This window comes from Montipora foliosa, chromosome 2 (genome assembly GCF_036669935.1).
Source record: "Montipora foliosa isolate CH-2021 chromosome 2, ASM3666993v2, whole genome shotgun sequence".
In the NCBI taxonomy this organism is placed as follows: Eukaryota; Metazoa; Cnidaria; class Anthozoa; order Scleractinia; family Acroporidae; genus Montipora; species Montipora foliosa.
In genome coordinates, this window is record NC_090870.1 from 1,753,061 (window position 1) to 1,765,560 (window position 12,500).

General features: G+C 36.2%; 2 protein-coding genes across 6 annotated transcripts in view; one reads left to right on the plus strand and one right to left on the minus strand.

Moving 5' to 3' along the window:
• Positions 1-3,790, minus strand: part of LOC137991090 (sodium channel protein 60E-like) — a 22,647-nt gene extending 18,857 nt beyond the window's left edge. Inside the window, exon 1 of the mRNA XM_068836212.1 lies at positions 2,963-3,790. Within this exon, the coding sequence (XP_068692313.1) occupies positions 2,963-3,385 (423 nt within the window). The 5' untranslated portion in view covers positions 3,386-3,790. The remainder of the gene's footprint in view (positions 1-2,962) is intronic.
• Positions 3,791-7,840: 4,050 nt separating this feature from the next.
• Positions 7,841-12,500, plus strand: part of LOC137991989 (molybdopterin synthase catalytic subunit-like) — a 12,117-nt gene continuing 7,457 nt past the window's right edge. Inside the window, exons 1-4 of one of the 5 annotated variants that reach the window (XM_068837013.1) lie at positions 7,895-8,001; positions 8,121-8,145; positions 8,554-8,675; positions 8,896-9,034. In XM_068837013.1, the coding sequence (XP_068693114.1) occupies positions 9,021-9,034 (14 nt within the window). In that variant the 5' untranslated portion in view covers positions 7,895-8,001; positions 8,121-8,145; positions 8,554-8,675; positions 8,896-9,020. Of the gene's footprint in view, positions 8,090-8,120; positions 8,146-8,553; positions 8,676-8,895; positions 9,035-11,623; positions 11,857-12,500 lie in introns of those variants that run through there. The other 4 variants (XM_068837012.1, XM_068837011.1, XM_068837010.1 and 1 more) reach the window with 4 other exon arrangements.

The window sequence follows — 12,500 nt, forward strand, 5'->3', positions numbered from 1 at the left end:
CATCGATTTGTTAAAAATGCATCGAGAGTCAGTTTTTCACTCCTGTAAGGTCAAGACTTGTAGTTACCATCTTAGCTACTTTCTACAGGAACATTTTAGTGCAATTTCATTCCTCGTAAAAAGATTATTTGGTGTCGAGATTATATGACGTATTAAGGATTCGTTTCTATGGCAACTGTGTGTGCGTCTCACCTGCCACAAAGTGAATGCTTTGCAAATTAGTGGTTAGTTGTATTATGAATTTAATCTATAAAAGTATATGTTTTGACTAAAAGATTAAAAACTCTTATGGTGCTTTACAAAGAAAAGAACACGTAACATAGCTTCCTTCATTATGCTGCGCGCGCATCGACTGAATTGAAATTCAATTGGAGCTGAGCATTGCGCTACAAAACACAAAATATCTGTGAAAGCCCTAGCTAGGATCTGTTGTTATAAATAAATTCCTCTATCTTTGATCACATGAGAAGATGTGATTGATCTCAAGCGCAGAAAAAGGTCTTCAATCAAGCATTTTTCGTTGGACAATTTTGTTGCCCCGGTTCTCTTTAAGTCAGTTTTAAACTATAATGTAAGGAAGGAGATCAAGGAGACCAACCTTTTCTATCACAGAATAACATTTCTTAAACCGGATACTAGTTTGGAGTGGAAAAGTGAATTGCAAATTCAACTATATTGTCGTATATCATTCATATTTCGAGAGGCCGCATAAGTCAGTGTGTGTAAACTAGCCTGTGTTTTGAGGGCGACGATGAATCCGTCTGGGTAAATTGAAAAATAATCCAACGAAGCTTAAAATACTGACAAAATTGAGAACTCTATCAGTTATCTACACAACCACCAAATATCACCATTTGGTTTGTGCTAGAACAGAAGGCTAACTAGGAATTAGACCACAACCGACTGAAAGCCTAATCGAAGTAAAGACAGTGTATTACCGAACTGAAAATGAAGTAATTTGAAATATATATTCGGCCAACAATTTTATATGATTATAATCTTCTGCCGGATAAATTCACGATGAAAGGAGGTTATTAATGTATTGTCGATTGATGTAACAATAATACTACAGAAATTCACAAATAGTCCTCGAACAAATTCAGTTAAAATGTCGGCTTAGGTAGCACTGAGAGCGTTGCCAATAGCCAACATAAAACCTTATATATCCTCAGCCCATGAAGCATCTGTCGCATATGTACTCATGAGATGATATGGAACCTTTATCTTTTCATAACACATCTCTCCTAACTGAATGAAATTTCACATACTACTTTATCCTATACAGAGTAAATACGGACACTGGGCTTGTCGGAGGGCCTTAGATTTTTTCATAAATTGATTACGAATTTATTTGTCAAAAACAATAGCAACATATATGAGCAACACGGCCATACACACAGAAAATGAAAAAACAAAACTCGCTGTCATCGGCCGAGTGACGTCTGCATGTCTTAGTTTACATAAAAGTCATCTAACTGAACATTACGAAAACGTGACTGAAAACTGTCGTTTTTACATTCGCAACTATATGTACGATGGCTCTGCGTTTAATATAAAATCAACCATAGAATTTAAATGATGCACTTGACATGTTCGATAACTATTACTTGGAGCTTCAATCAGAAAGTATTTTTTTCAGAAGCGTAACGTCGTCGGGTTGAGTTCTCTTATTAAACAATATTTGCTCATTAACTCTTCCTTCCTACTAGCAGAATTTTCTCCCATGCAAGATCCAGTTATGCCAACTTGAATGACGTCAATAAATTGATGGATCTTAACGAAAGGTTTAAAGAAATGTAATTTTTACCCTCTTGTAATCAGTCGAAATTTTGAATTTTATTTTATTTTATGCGCAACATCATGAAAACCTTTACTATGCAGAGTAGCTCCAAATACACATGCAGTAGTGTCATGGCAACCGTCAAACGAAAAATAAAGCCAAAATCATCGTTAAAGCTTCCTAAGTGATCGTTTTTATTCAGAATAAAAGAGAGAAACAAATGCACCAAATTAGGAACACACTTTTCATCAAGTGTTATATTCTACATGCCCGCAAGGACTTAAACATTTCCACAAAATCGTCGCATTCGACTGCCTTGCTTATTCTTGATGACGATATATATTATTAAAGGGGGTGGTTATTGAAGTTCAAGGGAACCAAATACCTACTGTTATTATGGGAAGCAGTGCTTAAAACAATGCGATGTTCTCCCCGAGTTTTCAATCTCTTTCGATAAAACATCGCTCGGCGTGTAGCAAAATGGAGAAGATTGGCTCTCCAGATATTTCAATAAACGAAAATCATCAATCAACCAAGAACGAACAGAGTTAAATTATTGAAATTACTTTCTCCAATTGTCACACAATAGATGCGACAGAAAAAAAGCAGCAACTGTCCCAAATTAACAAGCAACAGGGAATTAAAGAATGAAGGCATTCGTTTCTGAAGAAACCGAGGCGCTCTATACGTGGGAGAATTGCCACTGAAAAAAAATGGCCGCCGTTTCGAGCGTTAACCTTTCGGGAAGCCTGAATTACCGCGACAAAACTGAGATAGAAATAAGGCCGATGATATAATGACTTGAGAATGCGGATGGCCAAAACAAAATTATGGTCGTCCAAATTTTCTGTGTAATGAAAAAAAATATATTGAAATGAAAGGAGCAACTTTTTGAAATTGTAAAAGATACAGTTACGAAGCTTTTGACATTTTTTTTCGAATAGAACTGAAGCCAAGCTTCAAAGATCTTCTCACTTTTTTTATAAGTACACTGCATCTGTAATACCGGTCAAAATGCGGAAGAGGCAGTATTGAAATCCATAATAGCACTACATAAAGACCAGAAAGCCAACCGTTCATCTAAATCCGGCCTGAGTTAGAATAAGTCGCTTCCTGTTTGTTGAATAAACCCAACGGTATAAAAATCCTTGAACTTAATTTCCTGATACGGCAGTTGCATACCTGGCATTCCGGTTCCTCTATTTGTTCCTCTGCTCGGTGGACTGTTGTTTTGGCTGTCGTATTATTTACAGCAAAGACCGTAGCAGCCCTCAATATACCGGCGGCACCGACAACCAAAGATGTACCTTTTAATTTACTAATAGACTCTGCACTTTGTTGAACCACGTCAAGAGATGACTGAGTCTCAGAAGCATCGGTATCATTACTAGTTCCAGGAGAAAGATCAACGTCTGAGGTTATTTCTCGCGAGCGTAACGATTTAAGTGATATCGTAGGGTACAGAGAAGGCAACTTTTGTGGTCTGCCATTGGGATCTGATGCATCACCTGAAACTTCTTTGTTCCGCGCGGCTCTCGCTCGGTGATTGTTTTCTTGGGATCTTGTGACAACAGCGCTTGATATTGCTGGTGCAAATCTCACCATTTCGCACGGTAGTGTCTTTCTGCTCCTTCCTTCAACAATTCGATCAGTGAAAAGTTATGGTAAAAATAGCATACCAGTCGAACGTAAGTAAGCCACACTCCTCTTGACAACTGATGTTAAACTCTAAGCCCTTGGAAGCTCTTTAACCTAACAGTTATCAGATTGCCATCCATTCTTAAATTGACTAAAATTCACATTCGTCCTGCTAATCCAACTTCAATTGTTAAAACTTTTGCTCCCATTACTACGTCGACGCAGAACCATATTATGATGTAACTAAATTGCTGTCAATAGCATCTTGTGCTTAGTTTGAATTAGAGCCGATTCTGTAAGGTGTGAATTTGACGACCCTCGTGTCGATGTGTCAAGTTTACCGAGTTGTTTTGCTGTTTAATTTGCGAGTGGTCTCTGACAACTTCCAAATCCTAAAGCAGGTGGTTTTTGGCTTGAAGGAATAAATTTATGTAAATGAGGGTGTGCATCATTGTCGCACTATTCAGCATCAAGATATACCAGTTTGTATGAGACAAGAGGAAAAGTAAATTTTCAGGAGTATGTCTTAAGCTTCTCTCGGTCAACCATAACGAAAATCTTTCAATTAACATTTACGCTCTGGAAGAGGTTTTGGCGGCCGTCTCAATTCCAAGGGAAAATCGACAAATCTCTACTCTTTCAGTTTTTCTTAACAAAGATGGAAAGCGAATTATTCTCAAAAACCGTGATCCTCCTGAGACAACTTTTCAGTTGGTCGAATGAGAGCCTTTCTAATAATCAAATTCCAAAGAAGGAGGGTATATAGTATATTTCAATGAGTGAACTTTAAAATTATCATCATATAATGGTTCATTCCTCAATATAAATTAGATTCTTGTGAAAGTTGCGGTTGGTAAGGACTTTTAATTTTACACTTTAACCATGCAGTCTTTACTCGGTATGGACTTATAAATAAATGACGAGTTTTCGTTAACTTCGTCTCCGGTAAAAAGGAACAAAAAGCCCAATAGCGACGCTAACAATTTTATCGCTGAAGAAAAACTAAAGGGCAACTGGAAGTTAAATCGGTAAATACTCGCGGTGCTACAGAAGCCATCGACGAAAGCATATGGTCAATTTTATAGTAGCAATAGAATGGGAGCAAGTTTTCTTCAACGTTGCTCAGACTAGAAATTCAGCAAGAAAGACTCTTTTGGGTTTGTGCCATTTCTAAAACTTAAAAGTTTAACTGTCTTTAAGGAGACCAGAAAAAACGCATGAAAATTTGTTACCTAATTGAAATATTAAAGGCAAATATTTTAATCTTAGTTAGTCTTAGTTTATTACACTTCTATATTTAGTTTGCGCTAATCCTAGAAGGTTGTTTTCAAGTCCCATTTCTGTTTTATCCGTCTCATTTTTAGAACCTTCTAGTGTGGTTGGTACTGCTGATATGGTTTGACTCCTATAATTAGAATTAGGGTTATGGATTGAATTCTGTTTTGCCGGTCTGTGAATGGAGTATTGATGGTTATAAAAGGCTGGAATTAAAATCTGCCCAAATGCCACGGAGAAAATTTGAATTAAAGACATATATCTTCAATTAATTATAGTTGAAACTTTTAGTTGAGACGCAGCAATCCAATCGATAATACCTTAGCGATTGAATTCAGTGACGCCATAAAGAATTAAAATGAAAAGACCACTCTGAAGGTCAGCAGGTTTTACGGTAATTTTTGAAAAAATTGTTTCTCCACAACTTCATGCACTTAAATAATTTTTTAACGAGCACTTAGGTTACAGATAAGATTTTCAGATTAGACTTGCGGCGGATCACCATTGAACTACTAATTTGAGTTAATGAATTATTTTCTTATGATGCAAGCCGTATCCTGAATTGTGAGTAACTTCCCTTTTTTACTTTGGCGATCTCAGTTTTATCAGAAATAACAAACAATTGTGTGTTATTTGTGAGTAACTGATCACATTTTCGAATATTATAGGGTTATTAAATCAACTTCCCATTTGATATTGTCATCATCAAAATCAAGTGCAAACTAAAACAAATTTAGACAGCGTTCGAGTTAGAATTACGAAACACAACAGGAACAATGTGTGTAGGAACAAAGAAGTTTATTTTTTCAGAGACCCATTTTTCATTTTCATAAGTGGCTTATTAGAGAGGGGAGCATATTAGAGCGTTGACGATATGCAATCGAAAAAGGGAGAAAAAAGGAAAATCACCTCACAAAGTATATTTGCCAGCTAATCAACATTAGTTGAATATACTCAAGCAAACATCAGCCTTGTGATAACCCTTAAAAGACCGTATTATTATATAAATTATTCTTTTGTCTTTCTGCTAATCAGCAAAAAATATTTTGAATTTTGTTCGTGCAATCGAGGGTAGTGAGGATGATTGGCATATATACAAAAGAATAATTTCTTGGCCGCCATTTTTGAATACGGTCTATTGCTTTCCGACGAAGGAGGACGCATTCTATTCGTGTCGTTTTACGAATGTCCCAAATATCACGGTTCCGTGGGTATCGGTCGTGATTTCAGGATTTTGACACCATCTTGAACTGGCTGGCTGGCACATCACCTCGATCTAATGTGATTGTGAATCTGTCATGCCTCGACATCGGGTTCGTATCGCAATGCCCGCGTGCCCAAATCAAAGCGATAAAAATGCCTCATATTTCTTCGTGCTTTCCAGTTGTGGGTGTTCGTTGCTCGGTCGTTTTCTTCACTGTTTTTTCAAAGGTAATTGAAGTTGTGTTAATAATTTATTCAAAGTATCACTTGCAAATATAACTGAAGCTACTTATCAGAACATCAGAAAGCTGTGAAAGCAATTGCCTGTAACTATCGAGCTACCGGCAGCTACAGTCAAATTTAAAATTCGTTCCTATTTTTCCATTGATAAATATCAGCAAGTAACTAAACGTGGTGTAGTTTGTTTTTCGAAAGATCGCTTTAATTTGGAGAAAATCGTGAAAATCAATTTTCTCTGTCGGCGACTTCAGAGCATCCAAAATTCAAGGCGAAATAAGCCCTTCTCAAATCTTCGCCTGTATGCAAAAGGAAGAAAGCGGGGTAACATATTTCCGTATGCATTAATTCATGACGGTTTTTACTCCTAGGTCCTCCTAGTTTGGTGGTGTTTGTTGTCTTAGCAACGATCTGGCTGGTGAACAAGGATATTTTTAAACCGCTTCTATTTTAAACGAGAGAAATTTTAAATTAAGCGGAGTGTCGCGATTAATATTTTAGGCATGTGCTACACCGCGCTTTTGTCCAAAACTCAACCTATCAAGTATTTGAGCATTGTGCTAAAACATATGTTAGAACTAGCTTGGGTACCTTAATTTGCGGTTCACCCGAACTCTCCGAAGTTGAATAAATTTTGCAAGTAATAATGAGATATTGAGGAACTGTCGGTTTTTGTTGCTCGACAAATCACAAAAGCTTGGCGCTTCCAAAAGAATCGTAACGCACAATTTCACGTGTTAAAAGATTTGTATTAGACAATTTTTTTAAATGTGCTCTTCTGTTTTGATTAATCAGCTTTCACCTCACTACCTGGTGTTCGTGTTCCCCCCAGCTGACCAGCTCAGATGCACCATCCCCGAACTCCAGACAACAAGCGGAAATATTATGTAACTAACCTCAGACTGAACTTAGCATTTCATCGCAAGTGAAGCAGTATTCCCTTCCTTTATCTTACCATAGTTAATAAAGGGGATTAGTTTTGAATCTCGGCAAACATCAAAAGAGCAAACAAAGATGCCAAAATTTAGGTTGGAAAGTCCACGACCGTGCACAATCTTTTGTTTTGCGCTACACTATGCAGGAATTACCTAACCAACACGTTTCTATTGGTTAGTTCCTCAGTGCGGAGTAAACAACTATTGTGTTTTGTGCACGGTCAAGGCCTAAAAAGAGAACGAAAACCTGCAACAAAGAAATTTGTCGGGTTTCATAACTATTCCCCTCTATTAACTATGATCTTACTTATACATGATCCTGTGCACTTAAAAAATCATAGGTTTTACAAATACTGAGATTTTGACAGCTGCCAGTCACGAAGTGAGCTTCCCTTCAATATCTCAGTTGTTGCGTGACAGAACAAACTTACTCGCACCGGGAGGGTGTAGGGGAAGAGCTTCCCGAAAATGCAGCTGAAAGAAATACGGCAGTTTCATTGTTTTTTTTATTATACTTCTAGAGATTTTGCCATTACCTCATGAAAATCCGCGTGTTTGTCAAATCGTAAACCCACAAGTCCACTTTCCCTGAATTTTCTGGGCATTTAGTACAATACATTATTTTACTAGCCATCGAACGCACTTTACTAATCCATGATTACTTCTAGTTGACAAAAGTATTGTGCATGGTGAGGAAAAGGTATCAAGGATTAAAGCTGCCGAGGCGTCTTGTTGTTTCAACGCTCATTTCACGCATGTCAAAGACTAGGAAAGAACTAACCAATCACATGCATTTTTGAAGTGCCTGGCAGAAATTAATAACAGAACCCGCAGGACTTAGATTGGCAACAGATCGGCAAGGACAATGTAAAGTGCAGAAGCGCTCTTTACTTAATGGAGCATGTGAGTAATGACTCCAGCGAGCAAGTAGAGGTAACAGAACTTTTTCTTGCACTCACATTAGCCCAAACCTTAGGCGATAAAAGAAATTTCCAATACAGTTCGAAAATCATCGCAAAAGGTGACTGATGCGTATGTTTTGTCTCCTGTAGCAGTAGCCATGTGTTTGCAGTCGAGGTATTTTTAGTAGAGAGCTACTTTATTCTTTTTACTCCGTCGTTTTTTGTAGTAACAAAGGTTTAATTTAAATGGAGCCAGTGATGCGTATGATTATATCGATGATGTGTAAAAGAAAGATCATCTGGATGCTGTATTTGTAATTTATTCTTAGCTAGAGCTTATGTTTTTGAGCTTGATCGCGAGAGGACATATCATCGTAAGGTGTTACAAGTGAATGCATCAAAGTTTCGAATCAACGTTGTTTTGACCATGGATCGTTGTCGTAAGACTCGTGTTTCGTCCGATTTTTAATTTGGAATGGCCTTAGGCTGACTGTTTACATTATCGCACATGTACAAAGTTTTGCATATGTCAATACAATACGTTAGAAAGTTAGAGATCTAAAATTTTGTTTCTATTTTTTAGGTCACTGTTTTATTCTTTGCTAAAAGCCGGGAATTGACTGAACAACGTTCCGCCCAAATTTTTCTCCACAAGCAAGTTACTGGCAAAGATCTGGTCTCAAGCATAGTAAAAAAATTTCCGAGGTACGTTTACCGAAGCTTGCATAAAAGTAGTCGGAAAGGAATTAAATTAAATTTTCTGTCCATACAAGAGTGACAAAATTATTCGCCCTTTGTCAGTTTTGATCCAATCTAAACCATCGTATTGATGATAAGCACACAAAAGCCGAGTGGACAGGTTTTAGAAAATTGAGAGCATCTTAATCGATTGATATACTTGTGACATATGAAAATTCTATTCAAGTCTTTCAGTTATTCAAGACAGTCTTGTTATTGCTGTCAACCAAAACTACGTCGAAAGGGATTTATTGATTGACTTCAATGGAGGAGAAGAAGTGGCTGTAATTCCGCCAATAAGTGGCGGATAAAATGAAAGAGGAAAGGTACTTTGGGTTAATGTCCTGAAAACTTTTAGTTTTAACTCATCAAAGCTTTAAGCATGCAGTTAAAATGTTAATGTTTAAATGTGTTGTGTAGCTACGGATGAAAAAATTAAAATTGGAAAACCCCTGAACGGTAGGAGTTATTTCAGGCTATTTTATTATGGTATTACAAAGAGACAATGCAGGGTCACAAGTGTTCAGTTATTTGTGTTAGATAAAAACGTGTGTACCACTGTAATAATGTCTTGCAATTGTTTGGGAAAAAACAGTAGGTTTATCAGCTGAACAGTTTAAGGAACGTAAAGATATTATTGTATTCTTCTTGGAGTTTAGAATTTGTCTGATAATGGAAATATTAATAATTTCCTAAACATCATGAATACCCAGATTACATCTGCTAAGGCAGATATAAACTAAACAATACCTCTCAAATTAAAAGTAACATATATTGATTTCATGAACAATTGGCTTCTGGTGATAATTAATATATACTGATGCAGATGTAACAAATAGATAATTAAAGTCGGGCCATCTTTTAATAGAGGAGACAATTAAATATCACTGCAAAGTTGAAAGCAAGCATTTATTTTAGAAAGTAGATATTGCCCAAACGTGAAAGCTCTGACTGGAAAATGTTTCCCTTGACTTTTAATGTGTGCCAGGTTAAAATAAACATTTTTCTGGCAGGGGGTGGTAAAAGGAAAGGAAAGGAACTTTATTTAAGTGTCTGATCTGCTAGCACCGGAGCACTTATTGGGGATGCTGTAAATTGAAATTAACAAATCAATGCGAATCAAATCAAATTTAGTTTTCTTTTAAGTGAGGGGAAAACCGGAGTACCAGACGAAAAACCTCTCGGTGCAGAGTAGAGAAGCAACAAACTCAACCCAAGAAATTAATAAGAGCACGCCGGATAAATGATATGCTCGTATTAGTTTTTTTAGCATTAAATAATGCTGCACCTAGTTATATCTCTGATCTTTTTACCGAGCACCAAACCAGCATCAGTTTATGAGGCAAATGCAGACTAGTTATTCCACGTGTAAATACAACAAATTATGGTCTTCGTTCATTTCGATATCTTGCCAGCAAACTATGGAACTTATTGTTGGATAATGTCCGTGTGTCCACTTCTCTTGCTGCCTTCAAATTTGCACTACAAACTGTCCATCTGGAAAATGAATGCTGTTCTTTTTGTGACCAATATTAAATTCTTAAATCACCTGTACATGATACTTAATATTTATTCTTATGTATTTATCTATTTATTTCACCAATTGATTACTTATTATTTTATAGATTTATTTTCTTCAGAGATATTGGCAATTTTGCTATCAACAAATTCGAAGTTAAATAAAGTCTTTGATTGATTGATTGAACACACATTTGATGCAGAGTCTAGGAATCGAACCCGGTCCACATTGGTGGGAGGCGAGTGCTCTCACCACTGCGTTATCCCTGCACCCCTACCGCTTTATGTGTTACTTGAAAAACAAAACAAAGACATAGATAAAAGAGACCAGTTTTCAGTGGAATGGCTGAAAATATGGCCAAGACAAACAAGCATTAAGGGTTACTGTTTCTCCATTTTAGTGATGCCTTTTTCATAGGCCCAAAAAAACCATTGCCCTTCCAGCTACTCATCCTGTGGATTCTGGTACTAAATTTAGTCAGTAAAGCTGTTCATTTGGATCGGAGTTAGTTATTTCTAGTTTTTTTGCATCTTATATTCCTGTATTATCCTAAGAGGGAAAATGGTGGTAATTTGGATGTTACCGACAGGTTGCCAATAGGTCACCGACTGTCGGCCGACTGTTGGCTGACAGACGGCCAACACTTTGGCCTCAAACATAACACAAACTGTTGGCCGACAATTGGTCATCTGTTGGCAGACAGTCGGCCGACAGTAAATTTTGGGAATTATTCTTCACCATTACCGTAAAGGATTTCTTTAATAGGTACAAGGTTCACATGAATGTCTTCTCAAGAGACCTTCACTAGTGAATTATGACTCAGTGCAAAAATGTGGCCAAATGCATAATAATAGGTACTAGATAAAATTTTAGTAACAAAAATATCACGAAGAAAAAATGTGGTTAAGATGATAATGTTGCCAATGCCTTGAAAAATGCGTGGGTCAGAATAAAGGAAATGCCATCATGATGCACTTTTAAAATGTTGCATAATTAAAGAACTAAAGAATCATTTTCAGAGCAGTGAAGAGAATAAATTGGCATGTTGGTAGAGAGAACGTTGAATTGCAAAATTTACTGATTTAGTGTGAGCTTAAATTTTGCAGTCAGAAGATCATGCAAGTCAATGTGGTGAAGTGATGAAATTATTTTATTGCTGTTATCCTCTGTTTTGTTAAAGTGAACTATATAGGATGTGTTTCCATATTCCACCAAATTAAAGAAACCATAAGTCAACAAGCCAATGAACTAAAAACAGATGACCTCCATATTTATAAAGTCTTTTGGACATTTTCTTCCTTTCTATCTATGCATTTAATACTCAGAGACAGTAAAATTTAACAATAAATAAGCAACAAACCAGCTTTTTTGCAATATTCAGTAATGTAATGTCTTTTTTGTCTGTGGATTTTGCTGTAAATATTAATGAGCTCTTTAAATTTGCATGTAGTCTTTATATACTTCTAAGACATACAAAGTACTATCAGTGTAGTTGGAATATGCATATGGAAACTGTCTTTATGTCTTTTACAAATATACTTGATGCTATTTCATCACTGTGGAAATAAAGGAAGATGGCTAAATTAGTTTTATATCACTGTATGGTTCTTGTACAATGAAGAGCATGAGGTGAGAATTATTATTGCATTCATTTCAGTAGATTTCCTGATAATGTTAGCATTGAAAGCTTCTCTTTATATTTAACATTAAGGACCAAAAAACTACAAACTTTTGAAGAAAAATGATTTTCTTTTATGTGTGGTGCAATTTACTTCTTTGTGCTGCCTTTTTTTCCTTGTGTGCTCAAACAAGGAGGCAAAATGGCATGATATTTTCTTCCATCAGAGAAATGTCAAGACAAAGTGTTGATAGCAGCAAGTCCACGCATACAAATTTAAAATGTAAACCCAAACTGAAATATAATAATATTGCAGCAATTACTTGTCTTTGAACCCTGTAACATCAAAATTAACATTTTATTTTTTTGAGTAATAAGACCATATAGTTTTAGTTCTTTTACACCTTTGAATTGTTAAAGAATACCATTTTAGATGGAAGAGTAACCTTTTTTACGAATATACTACAAGTCAATAATTATTGCAGGATGAAAGAAATCATCTAATATGCCAGATTACAGATCTAAATGCTAGTGTTCCTTACTGTGAGGGCTGACTGAACATTCTGCAACAATAATATTAAGGTGGCTGTTATTATTATCATTATTGTAAATTATAATAAGGTGGTGTTTGGGAGGGAATTAAATCCAAACACCA